Here is a 16080-nt window from a genome sequence, read left to right on the forward strand (position 1 = left end):
TGCTGGGTTTGGCTGATCCCGCTGGGCTCGGCTGCAGGTTGGGTTCAGGTCTGTTCCGTACGTCTCCCTCCTGGCACCAGTGAGCTACGCGGGACATGGTCTTCTATGGTATGACCAGAAGCACCCAGAGGGGTGGGCGGAATCAGATGATGCCTCGTGAGACCTCGGCTCAGAAGTCACCCCCTCTGTTCTCACTCCATCGTGAAGGAGACACGTGGAGCAGACCCGAGCCCAGGCTCCCGTTCACTCGCACTTACTCACACTCCCCTCGCTTCATCGCCTGCTGCTGCTTTGTGAAGGTCATTAACTAGCCTTTATTTTAACTTTTCATTTAAAGCAGAAACTCCAAACAAACAATCAGAAATCACAACCAGCCACAGGGGCACAGAATGGTTTGCTGAGGTCGGCAAACGAGAAACTCAAACCCAGATCTATCACTTCTGAGTGACCTTGTTCGCGTGACCTTGGCCCTGGACTTAAACCCCGAGTCTCATCTTCCTTGTCTGTAAAACAAGAACAGCAATAACACTGAAGGAAGCTGACCTACCAGTGCCCCTCCCATGTTCCCTGGGTCCTTACTATTTCTGCCAGCACCCACATCTTTCTCCCAGGGGCTTTCTCTGGCCGCTGAGGCCCACTCTGCCCACGTACACAGCAGGCCAGAAGTGCCAGGTAGATAAAGACCCCAGCCCACTGGCCCCTCACGCAGGACAACTGTGACGTGCGCGTTGTACGCTGTCTCCCAGAGTTCCCCAGAGGGGCCGACCTCAGTGGTCCCAGGCTTGATAACACACCTTTGTGGGCTGCTTTCTCCTCCCTCTGTCACACTCCCAACTCCCTACTGGTGTCTTCTGTATAAATTTCCGAAATAAACCACTGGTATTCAAACCCAAGCAAAGAAAAATACCTATTTTTGTGAGGATTAAATGAGAGAACGTGTGTCAAGTCCCCAGAGCAGCACTGGCCCACTGCTGATCCCATAACTGCTTACTAAGGAATAATTTACAAGTATGAGGCACGGTACGGACATCTGCCCTAGCGTCATCTTTAAAGCGACGTCCTACGGCTTGCTGATGCCTACGGTGGTTTACGGAGGAGTCCTGGGGACAACTGGACCCTCTTTTACAGTACATCGTCTTCCGGCAAAACCAAAGTTCTGGTGCCACTGCCTAGCTGGGGTACAATAATCACTGCCTCGTTACCCCACGGAGTCCCTCACTCTTCCCCAGCCCGATGAGCCACCCGATGTGCATTTCCAAGGGCTCTCCTTTTCTCTCCCCCGGGGAGAAAGGAGAAATAAGCTGGGCAGTCTGGGTCTTTATTGCATTTTCTGTGTTGACGTATTATTTGTGTATCTTAACGACCTGTCCTTCCCTCGTGACTGATTATATTATCATCTATTTTTAAGTTTATTTTTCCTCTGACTGGGGTCATATAGGCACACGCAGAGCCAGGGTTTGAGTTCCTGAGCCGGTCACATGCTGACACACCAAAAAACAGAAGGGAAGAAAGGACAGCAGCTCGGCCTTCCGTAAGGAGGGGTCAGTGCCTCCTTTAGGACACGGGCAGTTATTCACAGAAGCCCTGCTCAGGCCCCTGAGCCCCCGCTGAAGGGCTCTGGAGGGTCCGACACCAGGCCGACACTGCATGTGTGTACAGAGAGCAGTTCTCAAAGTCCTCCTTGGTGACCATAAAATTCAAAACCTGAGAAAACCCAAAAACCAAAACCAAACCCGTTGCCATCAAGTTGATTCCGACCCACAGCAACGCTATAGGACAGAGAACTGCCCCGTAGGGTCTTCCAAGGAGTGCCTGGTGGATTCGAACTGCCGACCTTTTGGTTAGCAGCCGAGCTCTTAACCAAAAACCCAGGGAGGCCCAAGGAAAGTGGATACAATGTCAGCAGAGACTTCAGTCCAAAGAAATAAGTTTGGGAGAGATTAACTACAAACAGCCCAGCAATCAGAAGCAGTTTCCAGGTGACTCGGAATTAGGCTAGGAAATCCTGGAAGCACAAGCTAGCAAGCTGAAGACAACCACGGCATTTGCTGACTCCTTAAAGCTCAAGTTCGACTGGGCTAAATCACAATAGACTCAGTCGTCCTCCGTGCTCGGGCGTGCGAAGGCTCTGAGCAGGAAGCCTGAGAAAAGCACACTTTCCTTCCAAGACTCCAAGGGCCCCAGTAAGGAGCTCTTAAAACTGTAAACACGACACCTCCAGTCTCTGGGCATTTGTGTCAGGGCTCTGAGGATTGCGGGAGAGGCACAGCCGGCTTCGGGTGTCAGGAATGTCGGGGTCTTTTGCTTGTTTCTGTCCACCTATCTTGTTTTCATGTCATGACTCCTGGGTTGTCCTCTCCCGCTGCCGCAGGGCATTTGCCTCAGGGGCCTAGTGACCATTTGGGAGCTGAACCGGACTACAGAAACCACCTGGGCCAACCCCTGAATCTCCAGATGGAAACGCTCTCTCTCTGACGCCCAGAGAGGGAACGTGATTTTCCCAAGGCCACGCAGCATCTAGTATCGCCAGGAAACCAAGGTTCTGTTTTATCGCTGGTTGAGGTTCTGTAAATTTTGGTTGCGGAGACTTCATGAAGCTTGGTGAGCGCCGACCGTGGCAGAGACAGACGAGGCTGGGCAGGGCCTGGAACCACTGTCCCCTTCCCTCCTGCCTCAGTTCCCAGGCAGGGCCTCGGACACCAAGTGACACCAGACCAAAACACCCCATTGCCGTGGAGTCGATTCTGACTCATAGCAACCCGAGGGCTTCCAGGGCTGTAAATCCCTGTGGACACAGACTGCCGCATCTTTCTCCCACGGAGCTGCTGGTGGTTTCGAACCGCCGATCTGACGGTTAGCAGTCAAGTGCTTTAACCGCTGCACCACCAGGGCTCCTCACCAAGTGACACAGCCCTCCCCAAAGGCCATCGGGTGCAAACGGTGCTGTCTGCTCATTAGAGTTTGGGAAGCTGGGGCTGCAGAGGAGGGTGGAGGGTGTCAGGATGGTTTAGGACGTGGCGTGGGAGCGGGCAGTGGGGAAAATCAACCAGCGCTCACCTTCATAGCAAGGGATCAGCGTCCTGCCTTTGGCCTGGAGGTTGGACGGGATGACGTAGCAGAAGCCGTGCGGCAGGATGTGGTCTGCCTCGTAATAGATGTTCTTCCAGCGATGTGCACAGGCCTGAAGAGACAGAGAGGGCTTCAGAGCAGGAAAGCTGGCCCCAGGAGGCACGAAGCAGCCCCTGGCAGTGCCAGGATGCTCTGCAGGAGGAGAGGGGAGCAGAGGGCCGGGAAGCCATCCCCTCTCCCCCGTCCCCAACTACGTCTCACACCGGGCGCCGTCCTGAGCATCAGAAAACAGCGTGAACAAGATCAAGTCCTGTCCTCACGCAGCTTTGATGCTGCTGGGAGGAGACGGACAATGGACAACCACGGAAACACCTGAGAGAGTTACTATGGCTGGTGCCGAGGGCTAGAAAGGAAGGAGGCGGGGATACGGAACAGAGAATCGGGGAGTGGACAGGACAGTTTTCACCGGGAGGTCAGGGAAGAAGAGAAAGAGGCAACCACACTGGGCGCGCCGGGACCAGCGCTCTGGCAGGATGCAATAACAGGTGCAAGGATTCGAGGTGAGGAAGGCTGGGAGATTGGAAGGAAAAGGCGGCCAGCGGGGCTGGTCTGGAGAGAGCACGGTGAGGGTGGGGGGTGCTGAGGTCAGAGGTGAGCAGGGGCCAGGCCACAGGGGGCCCCACAGGCCATGAGACAAACTGCCATTTTAGGGTACGTGCAATGGGAAGCCCCCTGCAGAGTCTTAAGCAGGTGAGCGGCATGATCTGATCTCCAGCTGGGAGGACAGCTCAGCTGCTGGGTGGAGGCTGTAGGTGAGCCAGGGCGGAGGTGAGGGCCCAGGTGAGACGATGCTGGCCTGGACCAGGACGGGGCGGTGGAGACGAGTGGAGGAGAGGCTTCAGGATGATGGCGGGTGGTGGGGGGAGAGTAGGAGACCAGGTGCCGAACACGACAATCACCCAACACCCACCCAGGGCCTGGGGCCAGGATGGGTCTCCTGTATATGCCCCATGTGTGCATGTATGCATTGATTCATTCGTCATGGATTTATTAAGCACCTACTATGTGCCAGGCAGGCCCTGGTGGCCCAGTGGTTAAGAGCTCGGGCTGCTAAACAAAGGGTCAGCAGTTTGAATCCACCAGCCGCTGCTTGGATACCCTATGGGGCAGCTCTACTCTGTCTATAGGGTCCCTGTGAGTCAGAATCGACTCGACAGCCGTGGGTTTGGTCATTTAGGTTAGGCAGACACTGAGGACACAGGTGTGAACAGACAGCCTGGTGGGGAGAAGACGTCAAGGAGACAAGAAGCCCCTCCTGCGCCCACCCACTGACCCACTGTTTCAGCAGGGGGCCCCCATCAAACGTCACCGTCTGTCAGAATCACCCAGAAGCCTCACTAAAACACAGACTGCGGGGCCCCTCCCCTGAGGTCCTGACTCAGCAGTATGGGGGGAGCCTGAGAACGTGCCCTTCTCACAAGCTCCGGGGGATGCTGGGGATGATGGTCTGCGAGCACACTCTGGGAACTCCAGTTCAGGGTCACTTTGGGGCCAGGGATCAGGTTGAACCATATGAAATTGCCAGCATTTGACTTTTTAACCTACAAAAATACCTCAACATGCTCATCACCACTGTTGTTGTTGGGTGCTCACAGCGACCTCGTGTGACAGGGTAGAACCTCCCACAGGGTTTTCTTGGCTGTAATCTTTATGGAAACAGATCGCCAGGTCTCTCTCCCTCGGAGCCGCTGGGTGGGTTCGAACCGCCCACCTTTAGGTTAGTAGTCAAGTGCAAAATGTTTGTGGCACTCAGGACTCTAATACCTCCATACTACTAATAATGAAAAGTGTTTTTAAAAAATGTTCAGTTCTGACTCCATTCGGATGGCTTACAAGCTTGAGCCACTTAATATTACTTCATTAGCAGGTAAATTAATCATACTCTATTCTATGGATTCAAGGAGCTCTGGTGGCACAGTGGTTAAGTGCTCAGCTGCCAACGAAAAGGTCAGCAGTTTGAACCCACCAGCCACTCCACGGGAGAAAGATGTGGCAGCCTGCTTCCATAAAGATTTACAGCCTTGGAAACCCTATGGGGCAGTTCTACTCTGTCCTACAGGGTCGCTATGAGTCGGAATGGACTTGACGGCAGGGGATGGGTTTCATGGATTCGGTAAAGCCCTCGACTTCTAGGGCTTCACGTCTCTCACTGTCTTTCTGTGCTGAGGCACCGTGCAAGGAGCGGATGTTTATAATGGCGCAGTCTCTGAAAGCCAGATGCACACTAGACGCTTGTGAGGAAGGAGTTGCTGCACGTCATGTCTGGTCGATTGTCTCTCCATTTTATTAAGCGCCATAAATTGTTTTTAAGAAGGATCTTGGAGAATTCCTAGAACATCCAAGCACTGCCTTTCACACTAAACTGAAATCAAGGCATTCCGTGAGTCAGAGACCAAAGTGACAAGGGCAGGATCCATGTGGGAAACACAGAACAGCGTCTCCAAATATAAATTACAGAAAGAAAAGACCATATTTCGTCCTGATTATCATTATATATACACACGCACCAATCAAAAATAAATCCTAGGGACTGTCTCAAAGCGTGACATCCGTCCCTCTGAATGAGTTCTGGTGTGAGGGTGACATGGGGGCAGAGCTGGAAAGACAGATAGAAAACAGGGTGCAATCTCTGAAAACAGCAAGACTTGCTCAAACACCACCAGATTCCAAACAGCTTAAGAAAGAAAGGGGATGTAGCATTACCCCAAATCTTAGAATCTGACATACTCAAGTTATAAGGATTGTTTTTCCTCCCAAAAGATGAAAAAGAGGAAGAAAATGAGCAAATTTATTTCAAAGGCCTTTTTTGTTATATGGAAACAGCACATCCTTCCTGGGGGCGAGGTGGGTGGGTACTGGGCGTCTCCTGCTGGCTCAGCCACGAAGGCACGTAAGCCCCCCACTGCACCCTATACTTTCACCCACACAGATGCCTCCAGGTCCACGTCGCACAGCCTGGGCCAGGCCTGGCTGCAGAGAGCTGCAGGTGATCGGGAGCAGGTTGGAAGCGAGGCTGTGAGATGCCAGGATCGTGATGCCCCAAGGCCCCTAAGAAGCTCCCCACCAAGGGGAGGGAGGGAGGGACCAAGGAAGCCATGAGAGGACCGTCTGGGGTGCTGGGAGTGTTGTTCTGAGAATGCTCCCCCAGAGGAAATTCACCGAGGTTACACTGATGACTTGTGCGCCGAGGGCATGTGTGTTATCATTCAATAAAGCGTTCCCTGAGAAAAAGCAAACCAGGAAACAGAGCGACAGAAGTAATGCAAAACGTATCCCATGACTTTGAAAACCTGGGCAGACGGGAAGCGGTGAAGAGATGGAGGTAGCCCTGATGTTTAGGAAGGAAACGACAAGGAGACAGAGCTAGAGAACAGTTCCCACCCAGCAAAAAATCTAGAAGCTGAAATTATTTGTTGTCTGAGTCCTGGAGACTTAAGAAAAGCAGAACATCAAACTCGAATGTCTGAAGTTGCCCACCAGGGCCAGAGAGAAGCACTTTCTGGATTTGGTCAGTGGTTACCCTGAGAACTGATTTTTCCTTCCTCTTTCTTATAACATCATCTGCACACTGGGAACGCAGGGTGAGAGTGGGAGAAAACTTCCAGTAAGTCCCAGCTAGCAACTGGAAGAGCTGGGCTCTGAACTCGGGCAGATCTGTCTGCTCCATTCCCGACGCTGTCTTCACACCTGGTGTCATTGATCCCTGGGAGAACAATGGAAGGGCTACCACACCCGTGGAGCCAAGACTGGCAGGTACTAAGGTGATGCCTGCTTGCCAGGCTGGCCAGCGCCCTGGGCCTTGCTGGAGCTGGTTGTTTTGTCCGTGGTCCAGAAAATCCCATTTGTCATTGAGACACTTTAAGTCCCTGTCACAGCTTTCAAATTCCCCCATCTGTTCTTCACTTTGAAATCAGCACCAGATGCCATTTTCAAAAAAGCAGACACCCCACCTTTGTTGTCTTCAAACCCAACACTATGCTCCTGGGAGGCCACCCTTGGGGACCGAGGCCTAGTGCACCACACTCCCAGGCACCTCTCGATTTCTCAGAAATATGTTTGAACAACACATATCTTCCTATTTTTAATTTTTAACAGATTAACACTTGCCTCCCAGCAAGCTTTGACAGTAGAACTGAGAGATCAAAGACCAAGCCAAATGATACGTGAGGTCGCCACAATTTAAATACCGACCGAGGGGCCACTCTCTGTATCTTGTCGTCAACTGTCACATCCAAGGGGCATTTTACCACGTTTCACCTCATGCTTCCAGTAGCCACTGAGAATCAGCCGCCGAGAGGAAGATGGCTAATAAGTCGCCTTCTGATGGTTTCAGCATTGACACTTAGGCCCTTTACTGTTCAAACACACTTTTAGATGCTGCTCTATTCCCTGGAGATGCCTCCCCAGGCACTGGGGGTGAGAAAGGGTAGAAGATTTGGTCTTTGCCCCCAAGTGGCTTCCGTAAAAAAGGTCACACACACAAAATAAATTATACACACAACAAAGTAACATGAGTTGAATTCCTAATGATGCGGAAGGTGCTCGTGTTGTTCCACAACAGCCCAGGAGGGGAGCATCAGATTGGGCTTCATGAGGAATGCAGATGCTAAACCAAGGAGCAAAGCGAAGGATGAGGACAAGCCTTTCCTAGCAGGAGAGCGTGTGTGCAAAGAGGGAAGCGGTTACTGTCGGATGCCTCTCTCTCCAGCACTCACATAGAGCGCCTTATTAATTAAACAGATGATTCAGTAATTGCATAAAACATGAGAAAAACAGCTCGGCATGGAATTAATTAGAACACAATTATCCACAGCACTACCCACGAATGTTCCAGCTCTGCCTTCTCGGCTTCCTTTGCTAAATCCTCCTGTGATCCTCCCTGCTGTCACATCCCCAGAGACGGCCCGTTCTTGATACCGATTTGCAGGAACACGGAGCCCTCTGCCATGCCGTCTGGAATCAAGCTCTCAGCCCCAGAGAGGCCATCCTTCCACAGGGAGAGGAAATATTTTCACAGGAGCAAACTGGCTGGAGGCTCCAGGCTCTGAGGAAGATGGCGCACTGTGCTGCCTTCAGCCCACTGTCTCCTCCTTGGTTTTTGAGAATCGTGACCTCAGGCATCCCTTTGATTTATACAGATGGAACAGCCTCTTCTTTTCTTTCTGCAGAATGGCAGACAAGCCTTCTGGCCCTTTGGGGGCCGAGCCGTCCAGTCAGTGCAGGCCACCATGTCTGGAGGAAGGCAGAGACTTGGAGAGGGTCCAGACCCAGGCAGTGACAGTGATTAAAGGACGGAAACAGGGCAAACAGAGGGTGGGAAGAGGGAGCCTCCTAAGGACCTACAACATTTCCTGTCGGGAGGCCCGCGATGTTGGCGACAGCATCCAGCTGCTTCCTCCCTCCCACAAGGGCCCAGCCAAGAGGGAGATGCTTGATTTGTGCTGAGAAAGAAGGTGGAATTTGGATTAACAGTTTCTGCCACTGACAAGTTTAACACAGAAGTAGATCCCTCAGACAGGTGATGGAAACATGTCGCCTAAATCCTTCAGAGAAGACAAACCCGTCTGCTCAGGGATGAAACAATGTATGTGTTAAGGCCTGAACCGTGTCCCCCAGAAACGTGTGTCAACCTGGCTAGGCCACGATTCCCAGCACTGGGTGGTTGTCCTCCATTTTGTGACCTGATGTGATTATCGTATGTGTTGTACATCCTTCCTGTATGATGTTAATGAGGCAGGATTAGAGGCAGTTATGTTAATGAAGCAGGACTCAACAGGATTAGGTTGTATTTTGAGTCAATCTCTTTAGAGATATAAAAGAGAGAAGCGAGCAGAGAGGAGAGGGACCTCATAGCACCAAGAAAGAAGAGCCCGGAGCGGAGCGCATCCTTGGCATGGGGTCCTTGCGCTGAGAAACTCCTAGACCCAGGAGAAGATTGATGACAAGGACCTTCCCCCAAAGCTGCCAGAGAGAGAAAGCCTTCCCCTGGAGCCGACTCCCTGAATTTGGACTTTTAGCCTCCTAGACTGTGAGAGAATAAATTTGTTTGTTAAAGCCATCCACTTGTGGTATTTCTGTTATAGCAGCACTAGATGACTAAGACAATATACGAAGCCCTCAGTTTTACAGCATGTGGTCCAAAGGAAGCCCTCAGTAAGGGTCAGCTAGCGGTCGTCTAGTTTCCCTTCTCAATCTTATGCTTTCAAGCATAAGCCAATGAACAGCAGGAAAGGTCTATGAAGTCAGCGGTGAGGGAGTGCTGACTGGGAAGGGGCCTGGGGGAACTTTCTTGGGCATTATGCATGAGTGTAGGCATATGAGGAACATTACCACACTGTAAACTCAAAGTTGTGCGTGTTAAGTACTTTAGTTTTATACTTCAACAAAAAACTTTGTAAAAGAGAAAACAAAACCTGCCACAGTTAGAAATTCCATTTTTTGTTGAGTCCAATAAAACGTTCTGTGGTGATAAAAACATTCTCTCTCTGGTTGCCCGACACAGTAGCCACCAGCCATACATGGCCGTTGAGCACTTGGAATGTGGCTAGTGTGACTGAGGAAGTGAATTTTTTATTTAAGTTTGATAAATTTAGATAACTACATGTGCTGGCAGCTCCCTTACTGGGCAGTGCAATAAGGAAGACATGGACAGTCTCAAGGGCAAAGATGTCTTCTTCTTTGTCTCTCCCCCAAAGCACCTCATGGATCAGGATACATCATATGTTCTTTGGGAGTCAAAGAAATGACTAATTAAAAATAACAACATATACTTCATAAAATATCATGTAGGAATAAACAGAAATGAATTACTGATAGAGATAACATGGAGTAATCTCAAAAATATTATTTTGAGGAAAGAAGCCTTAAGATTCCATTTATACAAAGTTCTAGAAAGCATAAGTAATCTGTGGAAACAACAAATTGTAACAATGGTTGCCTCAGGGGAGAAGGGAGCTGACAGAAAAAGGACATATGAGAACTTTTGGGGTTGGTGGAAATACTCTGTATCTTGATGGGGTAATGGTTAACCCAAAAGCAAACCCGTTGCCATCAAGTCAATTCCAATGCATAGTGATCCTACAGGACAGAGCAGAAATGCCCAACAGGGTTTCTAAGGCTGTAATCTTTATGGAAGCGGACTGACACACCTTTCTCCTGCAGAGCAGCTAGTGGGTTTGAACTGTTGACCTTCGATTAGCACTTTTACCCACTGCACCACCCAGGGTGATGGTTACACAGATGTAAACAATTATCAAAACCCAAAACTGTGCTCTTGAAATCTGTGCATTTTATGCAAATTATACATCAATTTAAAAAGACACAAAAAACACTTATATAATGCATGAGATTCACAAAGCACTTTTCACATACATTTAACCTGTCATTTTTCAATAGCCACATATCAGCACCTTGGGCCAGACATTACTGGCGTTTGACAGATGAAGAGAATAAGAACATTAATCATTTGTCCAAGTAGTAGGCTCAGAATAGCCAAACTCAAAGTCACACCCTTGTCACCACGCCATGCGACCTTCTTAATGGATCAGAGTCATTCATTCTCAGAGTGTCCTCTCTTCCCATAGCACCCTCCCCAGAGGCCTTACCAGCACGTGGCCGTCAGCCTTGGGCTGCCTAGCCAGGCTCACCCCCATCCACTCATCATCCCGGTCCTCCCGGCAGGTCTTTCCACAGGGTGTGCCCCGATTCTTCCCTGGCGGAAAAAGAGAAAATCCAGGCTTGGGTTAAGGAGTGGTGTTTTGCTGGCTGCTTCTCAAAAGGTGGCCCAAGCCCAAACATTCGTTCCTAGGCCATGAGGAGGTAAGGAGCTTGCAACAAAATGTAAATCAACTCCATCACTACGTACACTGTTTAATTCAACCAACTTTTTTTTCATAGCAAGACTTTCTCAATGAAGGAAGCAGTGCCTTGATTGATGTTCCAAAGCAAGCTCCTTAATTTTTTATGTACCAGCAACCAACAGTTCGCAAACCAACCAGTAGAGAACACCTCTCTAGGGCCCCTCTCCTTTTCTGCTAAAGAAAATCATGACAACTCTTCATTTAAAAAAAAAAAATTAGAAGATCTTGATGGGAAAGGGCTATGGAGAAAGTGAGGGCTTGAAGTGATAATTAAATAAAATAGCTCCTTTTTATTGAATACCTACTAGGTGCTAAGTATAGTCCTGTGTACTTACCTCTATTACGTCACTTAATTTTCTCAAGGTAATCCTTGTGATATAGGTATTTTAGTCTTCACTTTACAGGTGAGGGAGCTGAGGCCTAAGAAGCTATGGGACATTTCCAATAAGTCCCAACTAGTAACTGGAAGAGCTAGGCTCTGAACTCAGGCAGATCTGTCTGACTCATAAGATGATACGTTTTCCACTGGACAAAAGTGAGCTTTTCAAAACATCTATCAGATTATATCTTTCCCTTCTTAAAATATAAAACCTGCAATTGCTTTTAATGGTCTTTCGTTTGTACACAGAATAAAATCTAAACACCTTACCCTGACCTGCTAGGCCCTGTGTAATCTAGCCCCAGCCTACCTCTCCAATCTCATCTGCATCCATCTCCACTGGATCACCACTCCAGTTACTCTGTCCTCGCTCTGTGCTTCAAAATGGCACACCACCTCCTCTGCTTGGGAGCTCTGCCTCTCCTACTTGGCCAGTAGTGTGTAAAGATCACTTCCCCTTTCCTGACCCTCTAGTCTAGATTAGATCCACCACCCACTTCCCCTCTAGTCTTTTCTCCCTCAATTATTTGTTTTAATGTCTCTCTTGCCCACTAAAAAGCAAGGCCCAGAATAGCAGGAACCTTGTTTCTTTTGTTCACCATTGTATCTCAGTGTTTAATAAGTAATGGGTACTCAATACATATTTTTTAGATGTATGGATGGATAGGTGGATGGAGGGATGGATGGGGTGGGTGAGAGGGTGGATAATGGATGGATGGTGGATAGATGGATGGATGGGTGGGTAGGTGGGTGGATGGATGGATGGGTGATGAGTGGGTAGGTGGGTGGGTGGATGGGTGGGTCCGAGGGTGGGTGGGTAGGTGGGTGGATGGGTGAATGAGTGGGTGGATGGGAGGGTGGGTGGGTGAGTGAATGATAAGGTCACCCTGGGAAGGAAAAGAAGAAAGGGTGAAGGTGCAGAGCCCATGTCCACCTTGGCAGTGACGTCCACTCACAGACCTCAAAGAAAAGTTTCACCCACCTCGAGCCATGTCCAGTTCGGTGCATCTCCGATCCGGGTTGGTGTGTACACGGCACTTAAACACAGCCCCAGGGGATTTCACGGAAGTGCTGTACTTGGAATCTGCCTTTGGTGCACCCACAAGGACCCTGCACATCAGGAAGAAAGCGCATTGTCACAACCCAAACCTGGAAAGGGGAGGAAGATGAGAAAATCTTCACCAAGCAACAGGGTTCTGTCTGAATGCTCACTAGAAAACCATACACCAGCGTGATATGTGGTGTGTGTGTGTGTGTGAGTGGGTGTGTGGGTATGAGTGTGTGTGGGTGTGAGTGGGTGTGAGTGAGTGTGTTGTGAGTGTGTGTGTGTATGCATGTGTGTTGGGGTTGAGGGGAGCACCTACAGTGAGCCTGTTAGATCGTCTTCAGGCACATTAAAAGCTTAAGGGATGGTTGGAATATACACAACCAACAAAGGGTTCCCATCCAGAATCTATAAAACTAAAACTCCTAAAAATCAATACGAAAAAGACAGACAAAGCAATAGAATAACGGGTCAAAGACTTGAATGGGTACTTCACAAAAGAAAATATCTAATGGCCAATAAACATCTGAAAAAGTGCTGAATCATATTAGTTAATAAGGAAATCCAAATGAGATACCACTTTACACCTACCAGAAGGCTAAAAGCAAAAAGATTGAAAATGTCAAATGTTGGCAGGGATGTGGAACAACTCTGACACTGCCGCTGGGAGTGTAAACTGTTACAATCACTTGTAAAAACTGTTCAACGTCTTCTAATAAAACTGAACATACGCTTACCAGCATATTCCACTTCTAGGAATATAACCAATAGAAATGCAGACGCATGTCTACCAGAAGACGTACAAAACTGTTCGCATATGAATATGTAATAGCCAAAAACTAGAAGAAACCCAAAGGTCCATCAACGTGAGAATGAATAAATAAATCATGGTACAGTCACACAACAGAATTCTATAGAGCAATGAAAATAAATTAGCATCGTTCAACTACAGCCAAACCAAAACCAAACCCGTTACCGTCAAGTCAATTTTGACTCATAGCAACCCTACAGGACAGAGCAGAACTGCCCCATAGGGTTTCCAAGAAGCGGCTTGGTGGATTCTAACTGCTGACCTTTTGGTTAGCAGCCGAACACTTAACCACTGCGCCACCAGGGCTCCTCAACTACAATCACACAGGTTTAATACCATACTCACTGTCTGATTTCATTTATCTAACATTCAAAAGCAGGCAAAATTTGACGGTGATGTTAGAAGTCAAGATAATGGCTACCTTTACAGAAGAGAAAGGGAGATTTTGACTAGGGAGAGAGGGTTCCTGGGAGTACTGGTAATGTTCTATTTTTCAACCCAAGTGGTAGTCACACAAATTTGTAACACTTCATTAAATTGTATACTTATGATAGGGGTACTTTTTTGAATGTGTGTTACCCTTCAACTAAAAAAAGAATTTTTTTTAAGTCAATTTTAAAAAATGAGAAATTTAAAGTTACCATTTCTTTTCTGTCTGCCCTCCTTCCCTCACCTCACGAACACGCACCACATGCATTTAGAGGGAAACAGAAAGAAACAGCAGGGGGTGCAAATAGTCTGCACTCAACTACTAACAGAAAGGTTGGCAGGTCAAACTCACAGCGGCCCCCCGGAAGAAAGGCCTGGTGATAGGCTTCCATGAAGATTACAGCCAAGGAAACCCTGTGGAGCAGTTCTCCTCTGGAACATATGGGGTTGCTGTCAGTCAGAATAGACTCAGTGGCAACTGGTTTGGGTTTTGGGGGGCTTTTTTTGGTTTAGCAGTGGTGTGGAATTATAAACTGCATCCTTTATCCCAACACAAAACAGGGATAGGTATTTTGCATACAAGCAGGGGTGAGAACAAAGTTCCGCATCCTTCATCTTGAACAGACAAGCTGCCGTGGGGGCGGCGTTCCAGGCAGGAGGAACAAAGTAAGAACATGCCAAGAAGATAGAAGAGATAGGTTTGGGTCTGTGGGGGTGCAGAACGTGGAAGGGAAGATGGCAGTAAATTCCCCTCCAAATGCTACAAAAACAATTTTGACCTACAGCTTTATGCGTTGTTTCCGGAAAGCAGACAAGCGAAGATCTACAGCAAAGAACACTAAACACCACCCATCAGGCACAGTCTGTGCTGAGCTAGGAGCCATTTGGAAGAGGACTCGTACAACGAGACTTTAAACAAAACCCACACTGATTTTCAAAGAGCAGGAAATCCTAAACCGCTGCTCCATGAGATTATGAGCTGCTCCGTGTCTCTAGCTGGCTGGAACGAGGATACAGCTCACCTCCTGAGAGTACCGGGCACATTATATCCTCTCCCACGTGCCTGGGAAGAGAATGCACTGTCCATTGTGTATCTTGGAAAAAGCGATCAGCAGGGGTTAGAAGGATCCTAGACAGCTCCCTGGGCATGTGGGAAGCAGACCCAGGCTCTCCTCACTCTGTCCTGAGAGTGGCCTACATCTTGGGACCTTGGTCATTCACCCAGTCACCCCACCTTGGCCTCAGAATGATACTGCTCCCCATCAACTCTCTGGCTGGGCAAAGGCAGTGGACAGACAAGGCCCTCCAGGTCATACAACAGAAGTCAGAGACCCTCAAACAGGACTTCAGCAAAGCCTGGCAGATATCACAAGGGAAATCAACCCTAACCTGGCTTGAGACACATGGTGTTGGGATTCACACGAAGGGCCCTCCAGTGCAGACACCATCTTAATTCCCAGTGCCCTTGAGCTTCCCCCCCAGAACATGAAGGATCTCTGAGGGCACAGGGAGCGGGGGAGATCCAGCCTTACTGAAGAGCCTCCTGGGTCAGTCCTGGGGGCCCTGTGTTTAGTTCTCAGGGAGAAAGAGGCCCCACTGGGGTAAGAAAGGAGCCTGGCATCCTAACAGTGAGGGCATCCCAGCTGCCCTACGGCTCCTCGGTAATACCCTGGAAGCTATCCCTCCAGGTGCTCATTGGGCAGCCAGTGCCCCTCGGGTCTCACCATGGTGGGCTGCAGCTGCAGAATTCCCCTGCAGAACATTCCAAGCAGAAAGGGCTGGAACGCACAGACCTTTGGAAATCTGAGCAAGCACTACAGACCACACTGCCTCCGTCAGCCCCCCAAGGGCTGTGCGGCTGGCCCTCGGCTGCTCTAGTTCAAATGCGGGATGGCCCCCAAAACAAAACTTCAAAGGGAAGAAAGCCACATGATGGGATCGGTTTCCTCTCCTTCTGGGACTGAGCTCTAGACCCAGCGGGGCAAGTCAAGGTTGCCCTCTCAGAACACCAGTTATGTTTTCACGGGTGAGAAGAATTAACAGTTTGACTTTTCTCAACTGCTGAAACTGCCCGCAGGCTTCCCACAAGTCGGGCTGCAAGAACTGGGGAGCACAAACTCTCTCCTCCGCTCGAAAACGCGAGTGGGACAGGGATGGGCCCCAAAAATCCCACCAGCTCCAAGCACAATGAATAAATGACACTTGCAATTCATTTGATAAAAATCACAAAAAATAAACAAAGGGGAGAATTCATCACGTGTGAGGGAAGGGAAATGGCCACAAGAAACAAGTTATTCCTCTACGGAGCCCCCCAAATTGGTAACCAAACCAAAAAAACCAAATCGGTTACCGTGGAGTTGATTCCGACTCATAGTGACAGACAAGAACTACCCCGCAGGGTTTCCAAGGAGCAGCTGGTGGACTCGAA

General features: G+C 49.2%; 1 protein-coding gene across 1 annotated transcript in view; it reads right to left on the reverse strand.

Annotated features, from left to right (window-relative positions):
• Positions 1-16080, reverse strand: part of LOC101342329 (integrin alpha-9) — a 234667-nt gene that overhangs the window by 216859 nt on the left and 1728 nt on the right. Inside the window, exons 3-5 of the mRNA XM_023732203.1 lie at positions 12350-12477; positions 10734-10840; positions 3058-3181 (exon numbers count right to left, since the gene is read on the reverse strand). Of these exons, the coding sequence (XP_023587971.1) occupies positions 3058-3181; positions 10734-10840; positions 12350-12477 (359 nt within the window). The remainder of the gene's footprint in view (positions 1-3057; positions 3182-10733; positions 10841-12349; positions 12478-16080) is intronic.

Source organism: Trichechus manatus, unplaced genomic scaffold, assembly GCF_000243295.1.
Source record: "Trichechus manatus latirostris isolate Lorelei unplaced genomic scaffold, TriManLat1.0 scaffold00049, whole genome shotgun sequence".
Taxonomy (NCBI): Eukaryota; Metazoa; Chordata; class Mammalia; order Sirenia; family Trichechidae; genus Trichechus; species Trichechus manatus.